Genomic DNA, 25,411 nt, shown 5'->3' with positions numbered 1-25,411 from the left:
TTCATGTCTGTAAGAATTTATTTGGTGGAAGAAAACCTTCGAAATTAGGGTCATTATTTTATTTAAAGATGGTCGTTTGGATAGCTTACAGTCTCTGGTAAAGCTTGGTATTGTTCCTTGTGTTAGTATCAGCAACGGTAGTTAACTTCTGGATGAAGTGCGAATATGCAAAGTTCAGTATTTAATACCAAGAATACAAGTGCAGCAGGAAAAAGAAAGCCTCTAAGAGAGGACGAAAAATCCAAATGACCCTGATTACTCTGCAAGATATACTTGATTACGAAATTAATTTCTCAATGTTTATAATAACTTCTTTAATCACATTTCCTAGCACTTGACATTTTCAATGTTAAACCACTAAATTATACAAAACTTTTTAAATATGCTATACAGTAGTTAAAATGAGTCAACAACTGGAATCATAAGAAGAAGTGGCATATTCTCTGAATCAGAGACAGTCATATGAAATTTCTGTACTTTAAAATGGCTTAAGAGCAAAAATTGATACAGACTATACCAATAACAAAGAACATTTAATATAGTTCAGCGAACTAACCATGCATGCTGAAAACAGCTGTCAAAATTTCAGAGTCCTAGCTGCTTCAGTTACAGAGATTAAGCTACAGTCACCGGCAATTCGCGGGACCCCTCCTCGTCTCTTCGTTGTGCTGAACTGCACAGAATATAACATGCGAAGACACGATCACCAACATACTATCTAGAGGCACGAAGAAAAACATTTTCAGACTGTTTTAGATCATGTTCGGGAGTTTGATGAGGTTGATTAATTTACCTCTGATGTCTATCTGTTGTGTTGAATAAACTAACGAAGAAACACTATTTAGCATACACTGCACTGATAGAAATTACAACTTATCATGATAGCGTCACAAAAAGTCTTTTCGTAATGGGATAGCGATTTGCAGATATACAGATGGCGATAGTATCTCGTACACAAGGTATAAAAGGGCAGTGCTTTGGCGGAGCTGTCATTTGTTCTCAGCTGATTCATGCTAAAAGGTTTCCGACGTGATTACGGCCGCACGACGTGAATTAACAGACTCTGAACGCTCAATGCCAGTTAGAGCTAGACGCATGGGACATTCCACTTCGGAAACTGTTAGCGAATTCAGTATTTCACTATCCACAGTGTCAAGAGTGTGGCGATAATACCAAATTTCAGGCATTATCTCTCACTTCAGGCAATACAGTAATCGATGGCCTTCACTTAATGATCGAGAGCAGCAGCGTCTGCGTAGAGTTGTCGGTGCTAACAGACAAGCAACACTGCATGAAAGATCCGCAGAAATCAATGTGGGACATACGACGAGCGTTGCCGATAGATCAGTGCAGCAAACTTTGTCATTACTGGGCTATGGCAGCGCCACTCCTGGGCTCGTCACCATATCGGTTGGACCCTAGATGGCTAGAAACCTGGCCTGGTCAGATGAGTACCATTATCAGTTGATAAGAACTGATGGTACGGTTCGAGTGTGGTGCAGACCCCACGAAGCCGTGGACGCAAGATGTCTGCAAGGCACTGTGCAAGCTGGTGGCGGTTCCATAATGGTGTTGTCTGTATTTACATGGAACGGCCTGGACCATCTGGTCCAACTGAACCGATCATTGACTGGAAATGGTTACGTTCGGCTAATTGGAGACACTTTTGAGCCATTCACGGACTTCACGTTCCCAAACAACGATGGAATTTTTTATTGATTGTAATGCGGCGTGTCACTGGGACACAGTTCTTCGGGTCAGTGTTGAAGAACATTCTGGGCAATTCGCGGGCCTTCGAACGAATGATTTGGCCATCCGCTAGTTTGATGCGGCCAGCCCTGGATTCCTCTCCTGTAACAACCTCTTCATTTCAAACTAGCACTTGCAACGTAGTTCCTCAATTATTCGCTGGATGTGTGCCAGTCTCTGTCTTTCTCTACAGTTTTTACCCTCTAAAGCTCCCTCTAGAACCACGGAACTTATTCCGTGATGTCTTAACAGATGTTCTAGCATCGTGCCCCACCTTCTGGACAGTGTTTTCCATATGTTCCTTTCCTCGTCGATTGTGCGGAGAACCTTCTCGTTGCACACCTTAGCAGTGAATCTAATTTTCTACATTCTCCTGCAGCACCAGATCTCAAATGCTTCTATTTTCCTCTAGCCCAGTTTTCCCACAGTCCATGTTTCACTACCATACAGTGCCGTGCTAAAAACGTCATTCTCAGAAAGTTCTACCTCAAATTTAGGCTTATGTTTGATATTGGTAGCCTTCTCTTGGCCGGGAACGCCCCTTTTACCAATGCTTGCCTGCTTCCTCTGTCCTCCTTGCCTCGTCCGTCATGGATATTTTGCTGCCTAGATAGCAGAACTCAGTAACGTCATCTACTTGGTGATCACCAATCCTGATGTTAAGTTTCTCGCTGCTCTTATTTCTGCTACTTCTCGTTAATTTCATTTTTCTTCGATTTACTCTCAATCCTTCTTCTGTGCTCGTTAGACTATGCATTCCACTCAGCAGCACCTGTAATTCTTCTTAATTCTTCTTCACTTTCATGTAGGATAGAAATATCATCAGCGAATCTCATCATTGAATCCATTCACCCTGAATTTAATTCCACTCTTGAACCGCTCCTTTATTTCAGTCATCACTTCTTCGATGTATAAACTGAACAACAGGGGCAAAAGACTACCTCTCTCTCTTATATCGTTTTTAATCCACAAACTTTGTTCTTGGTCTTTCACTCTCTACTGTTCATTCTTGGCTCTTGGATATGTTTTATGTTAACCGTCTTTCCCTATAGCTTACCCTTATTTTTTTCAGAATTTCGAACCTCTTGCTCCATTTGACACTGTCGAATGCTTTTTCCAGGTCGAAAATTCTTCTAAATGCGACATGATTTTTCCTTAACCTTGCTCCCATTAATAACCGCGATACCAGAACTGCCTCTCTGGTGCCTTTATCTTTGCGAAAGCCAAACTGATAGTCATCTAACATATCCTCAAATTTCTTTTCCATTCTTCTGTATATTATTCTTTCCAGCAACTTGGATGCATGAGCTGTTAAGATGATTGTGCGGTAATTGTCGCACTTGTTAGCTGCTGCAAACTTCGGAATTATGTTGATGACGTTTCTCACAAAGTCATATGATGTATCACCACTCTCATACATTATACACACCAACCTGAATAGTCGTTTTGCAATTATGGACGGCTATAGAGGCTGCATGGCGCAGTATTTCTGCAGAGCACTTCCAACGGCTACTTGAGTCCATGCCGCAGCGAGTTGCTGCACTACGCCGGGAAAATGGAGGTCTGACACATTATTAGGAAGTATTCCATGACATGTGTCACATCAATGCATATCTCGTGACTATAAGAACTAAGTAAGAGATATTAGCTCGAATACAGCGCCTTACAGCAGTTTTTTACCACATGTTGTACAGCTCGCGAAAGAATCATAAAAAGAAGTAGAAGATCCAATCAATAAATAACAGGAAAACATGAATAAAAACTACAAAACTTTGACAAAGTTTAAGCTTATTTGATGTTGTTTGGCGGTGTCCTTGAACTACTTGAGCTGTCAGATAGCGATGGCACTCATACCTCACGAACGGCATGCTACGAATGAGCGAAACAAGATGGCGGAAGCACTGTAGCTTTGCACCAACGTAGAGCAGCAGAGTGTCATTAGATTTCTGTTAGCTGAAGGGTTGAAACCAATCGAAATTCACTGCCGGATGGCAGTCGGATGTTTGAGTCGAATGTAAATGTGCAAGTGGACACGTAAGTTCAAAATGGCTCTGAGCACTATGGGACTTAACATCTGAGGTCATCAGTCCCCTAGAACTTAGAACTACTTAAACCTAACTAACCCAAGGACATCACACACACCCATGCCCGAGGCAGGATTCGAACCTGCGACCGTAGCGGTCGCGCAGTTCCAAGTAAGTTCAAACGGGTTGTAATAAGTGTTGAAGTTCTCCACGCCTGGGACGCTCTGTCTGTGTATTAATAGAGAACAACACTGCTAGAGCTCGTGAGCTGATACGGGAGAACAAGCGTATCTTAGTGAGTAATATGGCAGGAACGATGAATATTAGTGTCGGATCAGCCCACTTATTATTCATGACGTACTGATGTTAAAGAAAGTGTGTGTGAAGTGGGTTCCAAAACATTTTACATCAAAAATTAAAGAAAGACACGTGGATGTGTGTAGGGAGATCTGAAGTTCATCTGCTTGCCCATCCAACCCAACCACTCCCCCCCCCCCCTCCCCCACCCTCCCCCCTATTCACCGGATTTGGCATCTTCAGATTACCACATTAGTAACCTTCTGAAACAAACTCTAGTGGCTCAGGGGTCGCTGATGATGAGGAAGTCTAGCCAGCAGGGCATACCTGGTTAACAAAGGTCCCAAGAATTCTTTGCACGTGGAACTGACAAAATTGTCCAGCGGTGGCATAAGTGAATTGAACTTCACAGAAGTTACTCTGAAAAATAAGTAAGTGTTGTATACCAGTCACGTAATAGATTCTTAACAAAAATATCCGATTTTTTATTGAATGGGTCTTGTATATGCTCGAGTATGAAATCACTCCTACAGATGTTTTTCATTCGTTACATGTGTAACTGAGACAGCAAGGTGAGTGGCTGATACTGGTACACTGCAAGGTTCGTCATACTCTGTACTCCGGTTCATGAAGTACTTATGTGAATGTGCTTATGTGAATGTAAACACAGAACCACTGCACTGTGTTTTGGAACGTGAGCCCTCCCTTCTACAGCTATAACAGTGCGTCATCCGAATACATCTGAGGAATTGGTCTGTTTTTCCCATAGTGATCCGCATGCCTATTGGAAGGTATTTCCCGCATACAGGTTGAATCCGAACTCCACAGACTAAATTTCAGAGGTTGTTCTGGGTCATTATATGAGAATTTTTATCTCAGGGATCCTTTCTCTGCAGTGGCTCGTTCCGGTGTGTTACCCTCTTGCCTTTGATTCTGTGAAAATACCTTCACTGCAGTGAAATAAAGACTGTAACACGCAATCACGAAAACGTACAGCAATCCTCAGTACAGTGATCTGATTGCTTTTTCCACTGCATTCATTAAATTCAGGAACCCTAGTACCAGTTGACATCGAAGTTTTTCGCAGCGGCATACTTGTATAAAATCTTCTCCCTGATCAGACTGCGTCATATCGGAATGAAACTCGAGCTTTCGAAGATTAAGATCAATCTTCTTCACCAGGAGATGACTGTCTTCCAGGAGCAAACTGCCGTCCTTCATAGTGGAATACGAGCTTTCATTGGAGGCGACATCATCTGGAGGGCAGGACTCGAATGTAGAAATGCAAGGAACTGATAATAGGTAGTATGGCCCGTGACTGGGTCATGCTTGAGGGCCGAAAAGGGAAAGGAGACTAAAGCCAGCGTCAATTCTTCCTTTAAGAGTTACGATTTTTCGTTGCAAAGACATCTAGTCAACCATAGAAGAATAACCAATAGCATTTTTTTTTTCTATTTTGCTAAGGGCCTCAAGCAAACTTGGGTGCATATTACGAAAAATATGTTATTACAGTAGTTTTCCGATCTCCGCAGAGGAACAAGGATTTGCTGCGTCCAGTGATTTGAGAGTACCTGATGTGTACAATGTGCCATACGAATACGCCGAAAATTATGTAAGGCAGAAAATCCAAATCGTAGCCGAGAAGGCATATCAAACAGCTACAGAATTCATGGGCTATCAGCGTTGGCGGAACACGGCCTTACAGAAGGGAACAATATAAACTTACAGAAAATGGAGGCCCTCTACCACTCATCGATCTACTGGGATTCCGTAATAAAAGAAGCGGTAGAAATTCAAATGAGCAGCAACAGTTTCAAGAGAGGAGAAGTTCATCATCTCTTCGTGACTACAGTAAATTACAGTCATTTGAACATGCTTGCGGTAGTCAAGCTTTAGTCTCCCTCACTCTACAATTTTTATTCCTCACACTTCCCTCCAGTACCAAACTGACAATTCCTTGGTGTCTCAGAACTCATCCCACCTACAGGTCCCTTCTTTATTCAGTTTGCGCCATAGGTTTCCTCTTTCACCAAATCGATTAAATAACTCTTCACCAGTGCTGTCTAACCATTGTATTGTATTGTATTGTATGTTAACCGAGGACCTAGAACGATGGAGAGGCTCCGTGCCCGCCGCAGCCGCAGTGGTCCACAACCCCACGACGACTACCGCAGTCTTCTCCCCTCCGCCGCCCCATACCGAACCCAGGGTTATTGTGCGGTTCGGCTCCCGGTGGACCCCCCCAGGGAAAGCCTCACACCAGACGAGTGTGACCCCTATGTTTCCGTAGTAGAGTAATGGTGGTGTACGTCTACGTGGAGAACTTGTTTGCGCAGCAATCGCCGACATAGTGGAACTGAGGCGGAATAAGGTGAACCAGCCCGCATTCGCCGAGGCAGATGGAAAACCCCCTAAAAACCATCCACAGACTGGCCGGTTCAACGGACCTCGACACAAATCCGCCGGGCGGATTCGTGCCGGGGACCAGGCGCTCCTTCCCGCCCGGAAAGACGTGCGTTAGACTGCACGGCCAACCGGGCGGGCAAGCGAGACATACTACACATACCGTCGACATTTGTACAGTTCTTCAGATATTTTCAGTGCAGGACAGATGCATGGATAAATGAGGGTAAGAAATCAAACGAAATGCAATAACTCCATATCAAACCAATGGATATCACAGGACTCATATAACAGAACGCTAAGAAATTATCAATGAACGATATTCGCTGTAGATCGGTTTCATCCTGTCAGATTCCAGTTGCAGTCTTCGTACCTGTCCTAGTGTTCAAGACTGTTTGCAACATTAATTCAAATGTTTGTTTCCGTTACACATCATGACACCTTATTGTGCACAGAAAAATTTTAGTGTGTGAGATTTTACAGTTCCTCTAGGGTAGGGTGACCAAACGTCCCGGAAAACCGGGATTGTCCCGGTTTTCATCCCTGTGTTCCGGTGTCCCGAAAATTTGTTTCGGGACGCTCAAAAGTCCCGGAATTCAGTTTTTAAATATATTTCGTGAAACTTTCTCAAATTTTTGGGATTTCGCTATATTAAAGGAAATACAACACAAGAAACTAATATATTTTAGCTTATTTGTCAAAAACCTCCATTGTCCCATACTAGTAATCACAGTATCAGTATTGATACACTCGGGCAATAACTTACTTTGAGCGGTACTTTGGCCAACAAGTAGTAAGTTGTATTATTGTAACAGAGCTATGAAACCGTCCGATTGTCGCGCCACTTACTCACACACTCATTGTCAGAACAGTGTAGTAGTTGATGTTTTGTCAGACAAACTGCAACAGTTTTTTCTCATAGTAGTGGTATTATTGCTGCAGTACTGTGAAACGCAATACCGAAACGTGCCTGCAAGTTCAGTGACCGTTATTCCAAGGAATGGAATTTCGTTAAGAAAGGTCGTTTTGATTACGAAGCAGAGTGTTCCGTATGTAACTGTTTTATTAGAATAAGTCATGGTGGACGTTCCGACATAGTTGATCACATCAGGTCAAAGAAACGCATTAACAGATACAGTACACCGAGCTGCAATAAAACTCTACAAAATTAGTTTGTGAGACATCAGTCAAGTGAAGCGACGAAAGTTCGAGCAGCCGAGCTTACACTAGCCTACCACACGGTAAAACATCACCAAACTTATAGATCTAGTGATTGTACTACTAAGCTTAACAGCATTATATTTGATGATTCTTCTATTGCAAAAAAGTTTAGTTCAGGAAGAACTAAGTGTCAGCCTTAGTGAAAGGAGTTATTGCTCCCCAGAGTGTAAAGGAAAGCCTTGAACACATCAAAAAGTCTTCTTTCTACGGGATATCCACTGATTCCAGCTAAAATAGTTCCTTTTGTTGTCCAGTTTTTCGATATTAATCAGGGAATTCAGACCAAACTTTTGAAGGTGAGTTCCCTACCTAATGAAACATCTGACGAAATTTCAAGATTTTGTATGAATACTATCGAAATGTTTGATCTTGAGAAAAATAAATATGTGGCATTTTGTGGAGACAACACTAACACAAAGTTTGGTGGTTTAAAAAGACAAAGCAAATGCAACGTATTTACCAAATCAAAGGCAACATTGCATGAAAACGTTGAAGGCATAGGGTGCTCTGCACATGTTTTACACAATAGTGTGCAGACATCTGCTGACAGTTTAAGCTGTGATGTTGAAACTATCGTCATGAAGGTATACTCACACTTTTACATATATACTGTTAGAACAGAGAGGCTTAAGGAGTTCTGTGATTATGTGGGAACTGAATATATGAATTTAATGTGTCACTCGAAAATTCGCTGGTTATCACTGTTTCCAGCAGTTGAAAGAGTAATCCACCTGTTTGAAACGTTAAAAGATTTTTTCCTAAATGAAGACAAAGCCCTCAAAATATTGGTTCAGTTTTTCAGTAACCCTTCAAGTGAAGCCTACTTATGGTTCATTCACTGTCAGCTTAGCACTTTGCAGCATGGGATAAAGGAAATTGAGGGAAGCACGAAAAGTGTAATAGAGATAAATGATGTTTTGAAAAATACTCTGGAAACTGTTACTAAGAGGAGAGAACAGCAGTTCATTTCTTTTAATGTTAAATCTGTCCTTAAAAGAGCAGAAGTATCAGAAGCAGCGCAAAGGAGTTTTAGAGAAGAAATTAACAAGTTTTATGACACTTGTGTAGAATATCTCAGCAAGTGGAGCGCCTCATATTTACCCTCATCACCGGTGTTTGATTGGATGTTACTGAAGAGAGTGCCAAAATGGGAAAGTGTTGAAGAGACAGTTTCTTATTTGAAGAGTAAAGAGATTGAAATCGGTGATTCCATTTTCTTTGATAAGTTCGGCATACTGACAAATTTTGTTGAAGAAGGTCTTCACAAATGGAATGATGAAAAAAAAACACCATTTGAATGTCATGAGAAGTGGGTGAGTTTTTTTAAAAGCTGTGACTGTCTTCAGCATTGATCTGAGTTGGTAATAATTGCAAGGTATTTATTTGCAATCCCAGACCATAATGTCAACGTGGAAAGAATATTTTCGTTCATGACTATCCAGTGGACTGATGAAAGAAACAGAATGGAGGTGGACTCTCTTGAAGCAATCCTGCAGATCCTGTACAACTACAAAATGGATTGTGCTCAGTTTTATCACCGTGTATCAAAGAACAAAGACATGATCAAGAAGGCTGGAGGGAGTGAAAAATACCCTTTTCTCCAAGGACAGTCAATTCCATCTACAAGAGCTCAGTAATATTAAAGCTCATGTTAATATTAACTGATTAAAAGTTGAATGGCTGTAAAATTTTGTAAAATCGAAATACATTTCTTTATTACTGTATACGTTTATTAAATGTCATTAATTATACAGATAATAAAGATTATATCAATCTTTTGTATCCTCTTATTAGTTATAATAATCGGGTTAACAAAATGTATCAACAAAACATTAATATTTAAAATTAAGAAACCTGGGTACATGTGGAATGACGTGTCCATTGGCACCCGGGTGAATGTGTCCCGGTTTTCACCGAAAATAATTTGGTCACCCTACTCTAGGGAACCATTGTTGGGAAAACGAACAAAATGCCAAAACGGTGTTGACAAAAACTTAGTTCAAAACCAAAGGAATATTTAAATTCTTGAACTCAGTGGGACGACGGAGTGCTTACACTCTGGACTCACATTCAAGAAAAATCAGGTTCAAATCCCCCTACGGCCACATGGTCTCGCTTTCTCATTTAGCCAGAGACACAGTGTACGTAGTTACAGCCAGTCTCAATGATGGAACAGTCTACCTCTGAAAACTGTTATGCTAATTAAGCAAATGCATATCTGAGACGGTTTTAGGACCTGATGATGGTCTGATATCGATCGTCTCTAATAAAGTGTGTAGTTAAAGGTGTGTATTGCATAATGCAGTCCTTAACATTCGTTGAAGCTGTACGATACCACCTCTATAAAATATTTCTAAACTCAAGAAGACACTGGAATCTCAAACGGTTCGTATCATAAAATTTTAATTAAAATAAATTAACGTGGGTCGAAATTTAGCAAAGATTGTAGCTCATTTTATAATCGAATTATTAAACAAATATCGAGCTGTCGATGATGACACATTCATGCAAAGAGTCTGAGCAGGAGGCTACTGTTAGGTTCATTGGCAAGATATTCAGACACCACTAATTTGTCGTAGAATCTCTATGCTCGACGAGAGAATGACATTCTCGAGCCGATCTCGAAGTGATGTTCACAATCCTTTTAGTTTGTCACTTTTGATTTTTGTCTCAAGGTGTAACAGTCAACAGTCATCACTGTTCAGACATTTATAAAAGCTTGCACCAGAAAAATCACTAACAGAGTTGAAACTAAAGAGCTCATGGTTCATTCGGCATGAGAGCACGCCTAGTACTTTCCTCCTGTAGTCACCCTGCTGCACAGATGTCACTCCATCTGACTTTGTCTAGTTTCAGAATCTAAAATCAATGCTAAAAGGATGGTAATACGACACGAGACGTGTTTCGCTTTTATATGCAAAGGATGTTCTGTAAAACTGGAAATTTGTGGTAAGGTCTTATGGGACCGACTGTTGAGGCCATCGGTCCCTAAGCTTACACACTACTTAATCTAACTTAAGCTAACTTACGCTAAGGACAACACACACACCCATGCCCGAAGGAGGACTCGAACCTCCGACGGGGGGAGCCGCGCGGACCGTGACAAAAGACCGCACGGCTAAGGATGTTTTGTGGTTGTTCTAGGAATATAGATACATTAATATGTTTGTACATTTGGGTTTTTATAAATTAAAACCGGCATTTCTTTATAATGTTGGCGCGCAATTTACTTAACTTGCTTCTGCCTCAAGTTTACACGTTCTGCAAACACTTTCTTTTCTTTCGTTGTTAGCGTAGGTTCCGATCGAAAGGAACTTGGTTGTACCTTCAGTCTTGGCCGGTTTTCGCCGTTTTGGAAACCATTATTTTTACTCTGCATTGGCGTTGCCTCCACTTCACGTCACATGGCAGAACTCAATGGAATAGAACTGCAGTTACCGAGCGTGTGTGTGTGTGTGTGTGTGTGTGTGTGTGTGTGTGTGAGAGAGAGAGAGAGAGAGAGAGAGAGAGCGTAAGCGTGTGTGTGTGTGTGTGTGTGTTCAAAACGGTTCAAATGGCTTTAAGGTCATCAGTCGCCCAGATTTAGAACTACTTAAACCTAACTAACCTAAGCACATCACACACATCCATGCCCGAGGCAGTATTCAAACCTGCGACCGCAGCAGCAGCGCGGTTCCCGACTGAAGTGCCTACAACCGCTCGGAAACAGCGGCCGGCTGTAGCTGTGTGTGTGTGTGTGTGTGTGTGTGTGTGTGTGTGTGTACGAGGTGAGGGGAGAGAGGGGGGGGGGAGGGCAGAGAGAAAAAATGTATATGTGTGTCTCAATTAGGGAAAATGTCTTATATGTTCAGCCGAGATTTGATTGGAGAGGGAGAGGCTAGCGGTTCTAGTTTTTTGGGTGGAATGTGGGGTCGGAATAGTGGAATAGTTATTATAGGGAAGGCATCTGGGAGATGATGGTAGTAATGAATGGGAACTGAGCAAGGGGTGGTAGTTGGTGAGTTGATATACGTAGAGCTGTGGTCATATGTTTATTCTCTTCCTGTTGACATCTTTCCTCTATTAAGTCTGTGTTGCTCCGATCTTCTTCTTTGTTTTTCCTCTTGGTCAATTTGTCATTTGTGAATTTTGGACCTGAAGATTTCATGGTTTTGGACATCTTCTGGAGTAAGACTTGCCAGTTTCAGGTTAGTTTTGATCTCGTCAACTCATTCCATCGTGATCATTTTGGAATCACTCCTATTGTGAAAAAAGTCGAATATTTATTTTGTAAGTCTGTCTGGGTTCATTCTTTTCATGTCTCCGTAGAATCTTAATCGTCTTTTTCTAAACTCACTATGGATATTTGGGTAATGTTTGACTTACATAATGCTAATGAGTGTGTATTGTTCGCCTACAAGTCTTAGGCCTACAATTTTTCTTACGATTTTGCATTCTTTTTCTTAATGTTTTCAAAGTCTGTTTTCCTGTTCAAAACAAATTGTTTGCATGGATAGACACATTCTGGATTACGTTCTGTACTATAATGGCTTAGCTTTGTGTGCTTGGAGATACATTTCCTGATTGCTTTCTACATATTCTGGTGTTTGATTTCATTACATTTAATACCACAACACTCATATAGTGTTTCAGTTGCCTGGACTACCCTTTCATTCTTGTAAGTGAAACCAGTCTGTAGTACTTATATTAGTAGCTGTAGCACTAAAGCAATGGTGTACAATCGGGCTACACAACCCTGTCCCCCACCCCCCGCCGAGGGCAGCCCCCTACCCCAGGGGTACGTGATGAAACCCCCATCTCCTGGGATAAGGCGAAGTTAAAATAAGCATTATAAGCACATCAGTTCTTCGTTTCAACACTGAAACAGATTAATATATCCCTGTAGGTTAAGTTGTTCCAGATGAATGTATCGAACTGATGCATGCTGGAGCTCCAAAACTGGGCATAAAGTTCACTTAAGGGAACATGAAGAAGAATGGAACATTGCCAAATTTTAGCGACTGTTTACATTGCGTTTTAGTGAAAAGGTGTGATGACGTCGCTTAATTTGAAAATCATCTGAATCCCTTTCACAAAGGAGTGGTCCAACCTGGCATGTGGAAACCTAGCCTGAATTTCTTCATACAGAAAGTACACGTCGACAGAAAATCACTGTCAGAATTTTTGCTGCTAGGGCTCACCGCAAGCATTTTTACAAAAATATTGGTCACCCGCTTGTGCCTCACGAAGAAACGCTTATAACAACAGTTTTTATAGCCCTTCCTATCTTGCACGTAAATCGGCGTATAATAAACTGACACAGTCACTGACAAGAGAACGTAGCGCCACATGGCCCAAAGTCGAAAGTGCACACACGCCAATTTTAAGCACTTAAATCATACAAAAAATGTCTCAAATCATTTAATCTTTGAATAACTTACGGATCATATCGTCGGCTATAGTGTTGCTGACGTAATCTTTACACAAGCGACTAGCAGACGAAAGAAAATCAAGACATGTTACATTACAGACGACTTATATCAGTCGACGCTGTAATATGTTGATATGAAATATTTTATAACAATTTCTGTAGCACAGCTCTCATGCCAATTTTTGATTAATGTATATTTACTAACAATGAAACACATCCTTTTTTATTTCCAGAAGTCGTCACAGAAGTGTGAAGTGTCTACTAGGTGACGAAAACAAATATTTCCTTTACACAAAGCACACATGAGAAAGGACAATTTAATGCGTTTAAGCATGTCACAGTAATTATTAGTCTTATTTAGACAGAACAGGTGTGGAGTAAGAAATGGTCGTTGCCGTTTTCTGCCTACTGTGCTGAGCACCAGATATACTTGATCAAATTCGTAATTTCGTGATACAAACAGACAATGCACAAGTGACTAAAGTGTAAAAATACTATTCTGCTGCAGAAATAACAAAGAACGATCAGAAATAATATTGCTTTCCAGTGCCTAAAAATTTGTTTATGAGAGGCTGAATCTTTTAGCTGTCGCCCTAAGACGGATGTGATGTTATGTTCGGGCCAAGAGTCCAAGAAAATCAATGAATTATTTGCTACAACTAGTAAGAAAACGTTTCGCTTTAATATTGAGAATTATTCTCTTCCATTTTTCCAGATTTTGCTACGTCGATTATGAAATTTTTGCTGCTAAACAGCCTTTTTTTTGTCCCAATATGCCTTGGGGTTCCTAAGGTAGGTATAAAGCTGTAGAAACAGTAATCCACTGATACTTATCACTGGATTTGTTATATACAAAATAATGTGTCACGTCATTCATCAACTGCACAAGCGACTTTGTCTTTCTTTCGCTCGAAATGATAAAGAGCTGTTTATACGCACTTGTTGAACAAAACCTGACTGGCTTTATACACAGTACTTCAGGGGATAACAAGAAGCTTAATCTTTACGTCAGCTACGAATTTCTCTATTGTGTTACCTTTCAATCACATCTCCCTTACAAATTTCTTGAAGTAAACTTGCTAATTTCGCTACTTTGTTTTCCATATAATTTTATGAATCTGTTTAACTAGGTCGAACAAAGTGTTAATTTCACAATTTCACTTGAAATTCAGAGGAACCAGTCACGTAATTGTGCAATGACTTTCACGAGCAGTTCTAAATCTTTCCAGTAGTTTTTCTTTCATAATTTTGTTAATTTCAATTTGGTATATATTTCGTACTTTGCTTAAATTTTTGTTCTATTTATACAATTCACACACAGATTTTTCAAAATGGAGTCAACCAAACACTGCTTAACTTCAAGAGTTTTCTTCCTCCTTCGTTTAACCAAAAAATTTACAGCCGTCACTTTGACGCTCAAAGCCATTACCGTACATGTTTTCGTAAAGCAAGGGAAGTACCGTTTTTTGTTCTGGACTTTAATTAGCACAACAATCACCGTTCGAACAACAGTTTACGGAATCGTCAGTTATTTCATGTTTCTTGTAATATTTCCGTAATTTCTGGCAAAATTTCGACATCATTTAAATGAATGTTCAGGAAATTAATTAATAAATAATATATACGGAGGTCTTGAGAAAAAATAGATGGTTTCCATTGCATACTACGTTCTTCATGTTTCATCTTTGCAACGTTGAACACATTAATTGGATTACACATTACTGTGAAACTCTGGAACCTGCGCAAAGATAAATGCTATTAGCTCGCATATAAGAAGAAAACACAAAGGAAATTAATTCACTTTTATCTCCATTGTTAGCACTTACCAACAACACAAAGGCAACTGCTAATTATCATGGATATTAAATGAGTTGCAAAATCAAATGAATAGTAACTGCAAACAGTTGTGTCAGAGAAGCTATCAATGGCGACTGAAATTCACCTTACAAATTAGGATCGCGTTCTGCTATGCTACCTGTTTACCATTTAGGTGTAAGCCAAGGCTCGCCGTGTTGCGCATGCGCCGTCTGCCGCATCTACCGCAGGGGTTGTGCATTCCTGTAGCAACCTGGCGAGCTACGTATGTGGCAATTTTCAACCTTTTTTTTTTTAAAAGAAAAGTTGGAATGAGTCTTTACAGTTAAAATTTTACATTGTTTTTTTGTCGGTATAGTCTTTCTGTATAAAAAGCTTCTGGACATATTATAACATGGCTGGACAGTCAGCACTCCGCCGGCGGCCCCGTCACGTCCTCGCACCGGCTTCTGTCCTGGCTGTTGGACGCTGCCTCCAGCGCCGCCCCATGCCCTGCCCAACGACGTTGCCCCCCACCCCCAGAAGGGAAAAAAAAGGGTGTGATGTGAGGTAATGAAATCTCTCAAACTCAGAGACTGCTTGAAAACAATTAAAACATCAGAAGGAAGCGTCGGAGACTAGCGTCAGTCGGTTGTTTCATTAAGTGAAATCACTCAAACCTGAGAAGAAAATGAAAAAATTCAAGTTGGTTGTCTCATTCGATCTCAAAATCCCGCAGAATGAAAAAACAATCGACTTGACAAGCGTTTGTTAAAACTGGTCATTCGTCTGATCGCTATCGATTAGGCGGATCTTTTCCATTGATCGACGGTTGTGCCACTGCTGCAGTAATTGAGGATGTCGTCGAGTCAACACTTGAAATCGTAGTGGCTCTCTGCTGCGGAGCCCCATCAAAGCAGCACTTGAGCAACTGAACAGCATCGCCGTTTACAAGACGCTCATTCCCAGACGCCGGACAATAACAATCTGTCAGTCCCCTTTGCAGCTCTTGTCTCCACTAGAATGATTCTTCTTCCCTCTAACCTCTGCTTATAACCTAAACTGATCATAAATATCCGGACACACATTAGTGGATATTAATATGGGTAGGGCCACGCTTCGCCTCTATAACAGCTTCAGCTCTTCTGGGGACACCCTCGATGAGGTGCCTGAATGTCTATCGGGAAGAGGGCAGCTCATTCTTTCTCAAACGCGAAACCGGACACTGGAGCCTGGAGTGGGCATTCTAACTTATCCCAAAGACGTTTCAATGGGTTCAGGTCAGAACTCTGGGTATTTCAAGGAACTTATCGTCCACAAACCATTGTCTCACAGATGCTGCTTTACGACAGGGTGCATTGTCGTGCTGATATATTTATCATCCTTGAACTGGTCCTCTACTGTAAGCAGTACACAAGGCCGAAAAATGTTTTCATACCCTTTCAAATTTCACATTTTCTGAAGTGCAATAAAGGGTCCACACCCCAACCACGAAGAACACTATCTCACAGCGTCACGATCTATTCTGTGCTTTGCTTTTGGCACTATACACAGTTATGATTGTGCTAGCTAAACTTCTGGTAACACTTTGGGATTCACAACCGATTGCTTCCGCTGATTTCATGCGATTTTTTACCGTCACGCTGCGCAATGTTCGACGTTCCCTGCATGAGGGAAGTGGTAAGGTGTGAAGGGGTAGTGGTCAGGCGGAAAATGAAGAGGGGGAAGTGGGAATGGAAAGAGAGATGGGGAGGAGGATATCGTCAAAGGAAAGTAGAAGGATGACACGGTTATAGAGAGGGGGTAGAGGAAATGGACGATGAGAGGGGGTTGAGAAGATGAAGGGACAGAGATTGGGGATGAGGAGATAGATGGATAGAGGTGGTTGGATGTGGTGGACAGGCTGACAAAGGAAGAGGTGGATAGACTCACAAAGGAAAAGGTGGACAGACTGACAAACGTAGAGGTGGACATAGAGAGAGGATTATGAGCTGTGTTCAGTATACGAATATGTGACGAATGTATGTTGGTGAAGTCGCGGAAAAAGGCTAGTATATACACTGCCGGAAGAAATTAGTACGCCGAGAAAGAAGATTTCGATTTTGAACCAATGACAGCATGTGCCACCTGGAGGATAGCAGATGTACTAATAATGGTTTAAACGTCTTCCGCCAGCAGATAACATAGTGGCATAGCTACCAGACCGCCCTCTGTATCTACCTTTAACAGGGAATGCTTACAGACAGAAGGGTCAGTTTGGTGCAAACGTGTGAAGCAAGCAGGCAACCATTCCACGGAGACGCACTCCTGCTTCCTATAGCGAAATGAGTGCGTTTCAACGGGCTACAATTCTGGCCATCGGAGTGGCGGGATGGTCCTTTCAGAGAACTGCCACACAAGATGAAAGTGCTGCGTCAGTTGTGCAACGATTTTGGTATCAGTGGTCACTTCTCACACCCGTAGACGAGGTTCTGAACATACACGCAGCGCAGACGCTCATCAAGACCATAGTATTGTAAGGACCGCAGTGGCAAATTGTACAGCTGTCACAGCGCAGATAGGGCTTGTGCGCCCAGACGCGTCAAACAGTCAACACAAACTGTTGCGACGCGATTTTTAGCAGTGCACGCACACCTCTGGCCCATATTCCATTTACGCAGCAGTATCAACATGCCCAATTCCACTGGTGCCGTAAAAGGATGATAGAATGGCGCGCTCTGATGTTCAACGATGAAAGCAGATTCTGCCTGTACGCAAGTGATAGTCGTTTGCACATACGATGAAGAATTCGTTCGTTTAAGGAACACTAACCCCGTCCCAGGCATTATGGCCTGGGGAGCAACCATCTACAACTCTTGTTCAACTTTGCTGTTTATGGAGGGGACGCTAACCATCGCTCGGTACATGCAGAATGTTGTTAGACCCGATCTATGGCCGTTCTTGTATCAGGATGGTGGTATATTGTTCCAACAGGATAATGCTCTCACACACTGTCCCTGAAACTCCGCAGGACGTACAGAAACTTCCCTGACTAGCACAATCCCCAGACTTGTCTCTAGTAGAGCACGCGAGGGATATGATGGGACGAGAAGTGACTTGTGCAACTCGTTAAAAAGCAATTCTTACTGAACTACGTGAACAGGTCGAGCAGGAATCGTATAACGTATCCCAGGACAGTATTCACCATCTGTACAATCGACTCGATGCCGGAGTCAGCACCCACATTGCTGCCCATGAAGGTTAAACCACGTACTAATGTGGGTGTTTCAGCACGAGTCGGTATCTGGTACCACAGAACCACTTTCGCACATGCATATATATGCACTCAAGAGCCAAAGAAAGTGATACACATTCGTGCGGAAGTGCCGCAACACGACGTGCCATGCACTCGACTAATGTCTGAAGTAGTGCTGGAGGGAATTGACACGATGAACCCTGCAGGGCTGTCCATAAATCCGTAAGAGTACGAGGAGGTGGTGGAGTTCTCTTCAGAACAGCTCGTTGCTAGGCAACCCAGATACGCTCTATAATGTTCATGTCTGGGGAGTTTGGTGGTCAGCGGAAGTGTTTAAACTCAGAAGAGTGTTCCTCAAGCAGTTATGTAGCAATTCTGGACGTGTGGGGTGCCGCATTGTCCTGCTGGAATTGCCCAAGTCCGTCGGAGTGCATAATGGACATGAATGGATGTAGATGATCAGACAGGACGCTTAGCTACGTGTCATCCGTCAGAGTCGTATCTCGACGTATCAGGGGTCCCATATTAGTCCAACTGCTCACGCCCCACACAATTACATAGCCTTCACTAGCTTCAACATGCAGGGTCTGGCACGCAGGGTCCATGTATTCATGAGATTGTCTCCATACCAATACGCGTCTATCCGTTCGATACAATTTGAAACGAGACTCGCCCGACCAGGCAACATGTTTCCAGTCATCGATATTCCAATGTCGGTATCAACGGGCGCAGTTGAAGTATGAAGCCTTGTGTCGTCAAGGGCACACACGTAGGGCTTCGTTTCCGAAAGCCCACATCGACGATGTTTCGTTGAATGATTCACACGCTGACACTTGTTGATGGCCCAGAATTGAAATCTGCTGTAATTTGCGGAAGTGTTGCACATCTGTCACGTTGAACGATTCTCTTCAATCGCCGTCGGCTCCGTTCTTTCATGATCTTTTTCCGGCCGCAACGGTGTCGCAGATCTGGTATTTTACCGGATTCCTGATATTCACGGTACACTCGTGAAATGGTCGTACGGGAAAATCCTCACTACATCGCTACCTCGAAGATGCTGTGTCCCATCGCTCTTGCACCGACTATAACACCAAACTCACTTAAACTTAATAACCCGCCATTGTAGCAGCAGTAACCGATCTAACAACTGCGCCAGACACATGTTGTCTTACACTGGCGTTACCGACCGCAGCACAGTACTCTGCCTCTTCACGCGTTTCTGTATTTGAATATTCATACCTACACCAGTTCCTTTGGCTCTTCAGTGTATGTTCACACACAAGTGTTTACACCACACTCTGTCAGTGAAAGACCTTTTCGTTCCATGTACAGGTTACACGGCGGTTAATGGAGACACATCCTCCAATCGTCTCCTGCACAACACAGCCGGCGCCAGCGTACGTGTGGAGCACCAGAGGTCTCGCCATTCCAAGAAAGCAGGAAAGCAGCAGCAGCAGAGGCGCCGACTGCAGCAGCCGCGGCAAAAGCAGGCGCGCGCCCCACATGGTGAGCTCAAAACACGGTCTCCTGACACCACATCTAACATATCAGTCGCAAACAGCTGTGCGTCACATTTGGATGAATTCCTCGTTGGTACCATACGGAAAGAAAACTGCAGTTGTAAGAGTCGAAGGACGTGAAAGGGAGGTAATGGGTCAGAATGGAGTGAGGCAGGGGTGTAGCTTTTCCCGGTGCTGTTCAGCCTGTAAACTGAGCAAGCAATAAAGGGAACAAAGGAAAAATGTGGAATTTAAGTTCAGGGAGAAGAAAAAAACTTCATGGATTGCCGATAACACTGTAATTTTATCAGAGATGGCAACGGATTTGGGAGAACAGTTGAACGAATTGAAGGGTGTGCTAAAAGGGGTTATAAGCCGAACATCAACAAAAGTAAATCAAGGATAATGGAATGTAGTCAAATTAAATCAGAGCAATTAGGTTAGTAAATCATATAATAAAACAGTAAATGAATTTTGCTATTTGGGCAGCAAAATAGCTGATGATCGCGTAAGTACAGCGAATGTAAAATGCAGACTTCTTCCAAGAAGAAAAGCTTTTCTGGAAAAGAGGAATTTACAAGCATTTAGCATGGGAAACTACCCATCGCACCCCCCTCACATTTAGTGCTAAGGGGGCCCAGTGGACAGCATGAAAAAAGCTGAACACAGATCAAGCATGGAAACAGGAAGAAGGCGTATTGGACTGTGCAAAAAAGCAAAATAGAAACAATGAATGTTCCAAGAATAATAAGTGCAATATAGGGCAGCATTTATGAAAAACGTTGCGGTTAAGTGGTTGGCGCGCGGGATAACCGCGCAGTGTGAGGCGCCGTGTCACAGTTCGCGCGACACCCCCCCCCCCCCCCACCCCCCCACCCCGCCATCGGAGGTTCAAGCCCTCCCTCGGGCATGGGTGTGCGTGTTGTTCTTGGCGTAAGTTAGTTTATGTTACTCGTACATTAAACATTAAGTAGTGTGTAAACCAAGGAACCGATGACCTCAGCAGTTTGGTCCCATAGGAACTTACCACAAATTTCCAAATTTGCTGGCACGGTTGCTCAGCGTGTTTAATCACAGAGCCGGCTGGTCTCTGTCATAAAAAACTGAGTCAATGGATCAGCAGCGAACTTCATCGGATGTCATTTGACGTCCACTGCGACCAAATACAACGAACAATAACGAACAAAATACAAAACGAAAGAAAAAGTGGTTCCGGTGTTGGACAACCAAGCGGGAGAGCTGTGTTCAAACCTCCTTCGCGCCAGTTTTTTTTCCGCTGTTCGCTTTATTAAAATTTCTGTCTGTGTCGTGTTGTAACGTCCGTTTGCAACAGCAACAACTAAGGTAGGGGCCTATAATGGCAGCTGATTCTGCACAACTACTCTATTAGTAGTTTAAAGGAAGTGGCTTTCGAGTAGGAACCGCAAGCTTTTGTTGACAAGGTAACAAGTCAACCGAATCCTCCACCGGAAAACACGTCTCGTGTGTAATACACGGCTTTAGTGACAGTACGTGTATCATGTGATAGAAAACTCTTATCGACGCACCTACTTTGTACGCCTGGTTATTGAGTGAGATATGCCTCCTTGACCGCTATGGGTGTTCGTATGAATGTGGTAAAAGTAAATGTCGTGTGATAAGGGCCTCCCATCGGGTAGACAGTTCGCCGGGTTCAAGTCTTACGATTTGACGCCACTTCGGCGACTTGAGCGTCGATGGGGATGAAATGATGATGATTAGAACAACACAACACCAAGTCCCTGAGCGGTCAATCTCCGACCCAGCCGGGAATCGAGCCCGGGCTCTTAAGATTGACATTCTGTCGCGCTGACCACTCAGCTACCGAGGGCGGACGTATGAATGTGGTCACGCCCAAGGAAATGGTGAAAAAATAATAGTTTGTCATATAAGCTGCAACAAGTGAACGCAACACTTCCACAATCACACAGTTTCTCTGTGTTCTGTCAAAACATACGTTTTTAACGTTTTTGAAGTTGCGATCCGTTTTGGAAGTTTTGACTCTTGAATACCTTTATTGTAACATCGTTCACGCCCGTTTATTTGTTGTTTTCATTTCTGTGAGATGTCTATATGTACCTCACCTGTTCTCACTATTTATCACATTTACTTGCGAGGGTAACGTGTTCTTACCACACGGCACACATTCCACAACCAATATATAGTATGACAACTACCAAGGCTACAGGAAGAGAACGAACATTTCAGTGACCGGACGGACAGTTCATAATATTGTGGGAAAGAAAACACGAGGAGTTTTGAATACAGCTCGCCTGCTTGGCAGTCCAACCTGTTACCATTTACCCAAGACGTCGTTGCTGTTTCAGCCTCCTCTTTATTGCACTTCTTGTTCTTGGATCCTTCACTATTTGTATTTCGCCTTTTTTCTTATTTCAGTACGCCTTCTTCCTGTTTTCATGGTTGATCTCTAGTTTTTGCCAGGCTATCCACTGGACTATCTTATCACTAAATCTGAGGGGGTGTGATGGTGAGTTTCCCTTGTAAGATAAATGTTTTGAAGAACTTTTCTGAAGATATTTGTCTGGAATGAAGTCTTGTAAGAAATTTTTTTAAATGAAGTGCTACAGAAGAATGCTGAAGATTAAATGGGTAGACAGCGTAAATATGAGAAGGTACTGAATTGAATGAAGGAAAAAATTTCTGGCATAACATAAACAGAAGAAGCGACCGGTTGATAGGGCACGTCATGAGCCATCAAAGCATCGTCAGTTTGGTGATGGAGGGAACTTTGGGTGGAAAGAATTGTAGATGGAAACCAAGTAAGTAGGTTGAAATGGTTGCAGGTTGCAGTAGTTACTGGGAGATGAGGAGACTTGAACAGGATATGCTAGCATTAAGAGCTGCGTCAGAACAGCCCTTGGACTGAAGACTAAAACAACAACAACGTTCGCCATTGAGAGAAATCGACAATCGTCGCGTAAGTCCTGATCACTACGAGCATAACTGCTCGAAGTGCTGCTGAATAGTAACATTTCATAATCCGGATTTGCAACCTGTAGTTGGAATGTGACTCCCCATTTCGAGGACACTGTTTTTTCAAGTTCCACATGAGAAATTGACTTATGAGCTGAATAGCATAGAAAGATGTGAATGTGGTTTGATAACTCTGATAAACTTCCATCGAAGAATAGAACATTTCTGTTGAGCTTTCATGATTAGTAAGCTTGATTATTCCAAGGATCATATAAAGATTTACAACAATGTACAGCGTACAGTTCATTGTTGACAGTTCTGAATTGGTCTGTGTGTCAGCTGCGATTGGAAATGAACGAAACCGAATTTCGGGCTCTTATTAAACATTTTCATTTGAAAGGTTGTACTGCCGCACAAATCAAAACAGAACTGGATGAAGTTCACGCGGATTATGCACCATCGTTGAACACCATTTAATTTAGGATTAACGAATATAAAGGTGGCTGGACTAGCACCGAAGACAAAGCGCGCTCCGGCGGTGCAATTCAGGTCACTACAAAGGAAACCATAAACAAAATTCACGATATGTATAGCAATGCAAGACCGCAAAAAAAAATTGTGAAGCTGCTGAGACTGTAGGCATCTCAACTGAGAGAGTGCGTGACATCCCGCATGGACAATCAATTGCCTGTGCGAGGTGGGTCCTGCCATTGCTCACAGCCGACCAAAAGCGCATCCGGCACATCTGAGTATAGTGTATGGCTTTGTTTAATAGCAATTCGCGAGGCTTTTTACTCCGATTTGTGATTTTAGATGAAACGTGGATCCATCGCTGCACAGCAGAGTCAAAACAGATGTCAAAACAAAGGCTGGTGAAAGTCCATCGAAAAAGGCCGACTGTTTTGTCAGCTGGTACAGAGACAGCCACTGGTTTTGTGATTCCCAAGGAACGATCCTCATAGATTACTTGGAAAAAGGCAGAACTATAACTGGACTCAAATATGCTTCATTTTTTGAGCGTTTGAAACATGCTTTGCCTGTAAAAAGACCAAGATTGGCACGAAAACTGTGCCCTTTCAGCAGGATAATGATCATCCCACAAATCAGTGATAACCTTGCCGAAAGTGCATGAATACGGCTTTTAATTGGTTCCTCATATACGCTGTTTACCAGCCATAGCGCAGCGCGGGGTAGCCGCGCGGTCTCAGGGGTCTTGTCACGGTCTGGGGCGGCTCCCGCGCGTCGGAAGTTCGAGTCCTCCCTCGGGCATTGGTGTCTGTGTTGTCCTTAGCGTAAGTTAGTTTAAGTTAGATTAAGTAGTGCGTAAGCTTAGGGACCGATGACCTCAGCAGTTTGGTCCCATAAGACCTTCCCAAAATTTCCAGCCTTAGCCGAAAGTGACATTTTCCTCTTTCCTGACTTGAAACTTTGACTTGCTGCGAAGGAACCAGTGGGATGAAAAAGCTGGAGGATCCCTGCCAAGTGTATATCCTTCACAGGAAATTATATCGGGAAGTGAGTTGTTTGTGAAATCAAGATCCATACAGTAAAGCTGCATACCCTCGGCTGTAGTTTCCCCTTGCTTTCAGCCGTTCGCAGTACCAGTACACCAATGTTATAGGGTTGAGCAAGCAGTAAAGGAAACAAAAGAAAATTAGGAGTAGGTATTAAAATCCATGGAAAAGAAATAAAAACTTTGAGGTTCGCCGATGACATTGTAATTCTGTCAGAGACAGCAAAGAACTTGGAAGAGCAGTTGAACGGAATGGACAGTGTCTTGAAAGCAGGGTATAAGATGAGCATCAACAATAGCAAAACGAGGATAATGAAATGTAGTCGAATTAAATTGGGTGATGCAGAGTGTACTAGATTAGGAAATGAGACACTTAAAGTAGTAAAGAAGGTTTGCTATTTGGGGAGCAAAATAACTGATGATGATCGAAGTAGAGAGAATATAAAATGTAGACTGGCAATGGCAAGGAAAGCGTTTCTGAAGAACATAAATTTGTTAACATAGAGTATAGATTTAAGCGTCAGGAAGTCGTTTCTGAAAGTATTTGTATGGAGTGTAGCCATGTATGGAAGTGAAACATGGACGATAAATAGTTTTGACAAGAAGAGAATAGAAGCTGTCGAAATGTGGTGCTACAGAAGAATGCTGAAGATTAGATGGATTGATCACATAACTAATGAAGAGGTATTGAATAGAATTGGGGAGAAGAGGAGTTTGTGGCACAACTTGACTAGAAGAAGGGTTTGGTTGGTAGGACATGTTCTGAGGCATCAAGGGATCACCAATTTAGTATTGGAGGGCAGCGTGGAGGGTAAAAATCGTAGAGGGAGACCAAGAGATGAATACATTAAGCAGATTCAGGATTTAGGCTGCAGTAGGTACTAGGAGATGAAGCAGCTTGCACAGGATAGAGTAGCATGGAGAGCTGCATCAAACCAGTCTCAGGACTGAAGACCACAACAACAACCAGATCCATCAAATCACACACGTAGGAACTTACGAAAAATTTCGTAACTATAAACGAGAATCTTTAGGTAACCAAGACCAATGTTGTTACGGGGGCTATACAATAAAGAACGGTCATAAGTTTTTACAGTCATAATTTCCCACGCTAGTATTTAATTTTGTGATATTCTGTTATGTACAGTAAACACGTTGTATTAGTTTCATTGTTGGCACTCCGGCTTGCCGCCTTTGAAAGGCGGGAAAACCGGAGACATGTTCAGATCCGCCTACCACAACAACGTAGGTGGCGCGCGATGAACAATTTTATTTGTGGCTTTGATTTCTGCTTTCGTCTCAAAAGATCTTCAT

General features: G+C 42.5%; 1 protein-coding gene across 2 annotated transcripts in view; it reads left to right on the top strand.

Moving 5' to 3' along the window:
- LOC124622037 (myrosinase 1-like) overlaps positions 1–25,411 on the top strand; it is a 183,233-nt gene that overhangs the window by 152,996 nt on the left and 4,826 nt on the right. For both annotated transcript variants that reach the window (XM_047147595.1, XM_047147596.1), the window contains exon 13: positions 19,466–19,639. In XM_047147595.1, coding sequence (XP_047003551.1) covers positions 19,466–19,639 — 174 coding nt within the window. The remainder of the gene's footprint in view (positions 1–19,465; positions 19,640–25,411) is intronic.

This window comes from Schistocerca americana, chromosome 7 (genome assembly GCF_021461395.2).
Source record: "Schistocerca americana isolate TAMUIC-IGC-003095 chromosome 7, iqSchAmer2.1, whole genome shotgun sequence".
Lineage (NCBI taxonomy): Eukaryota > Metazoa > Arthropoda > Insecta > Orthoptera > Acrididae > Schistocerca > Schistocerca americana.
Note: the sequence above shows the minus strand (reverse complement) of the source record. Positions and strands in the feature narration are given on the sequence as shown.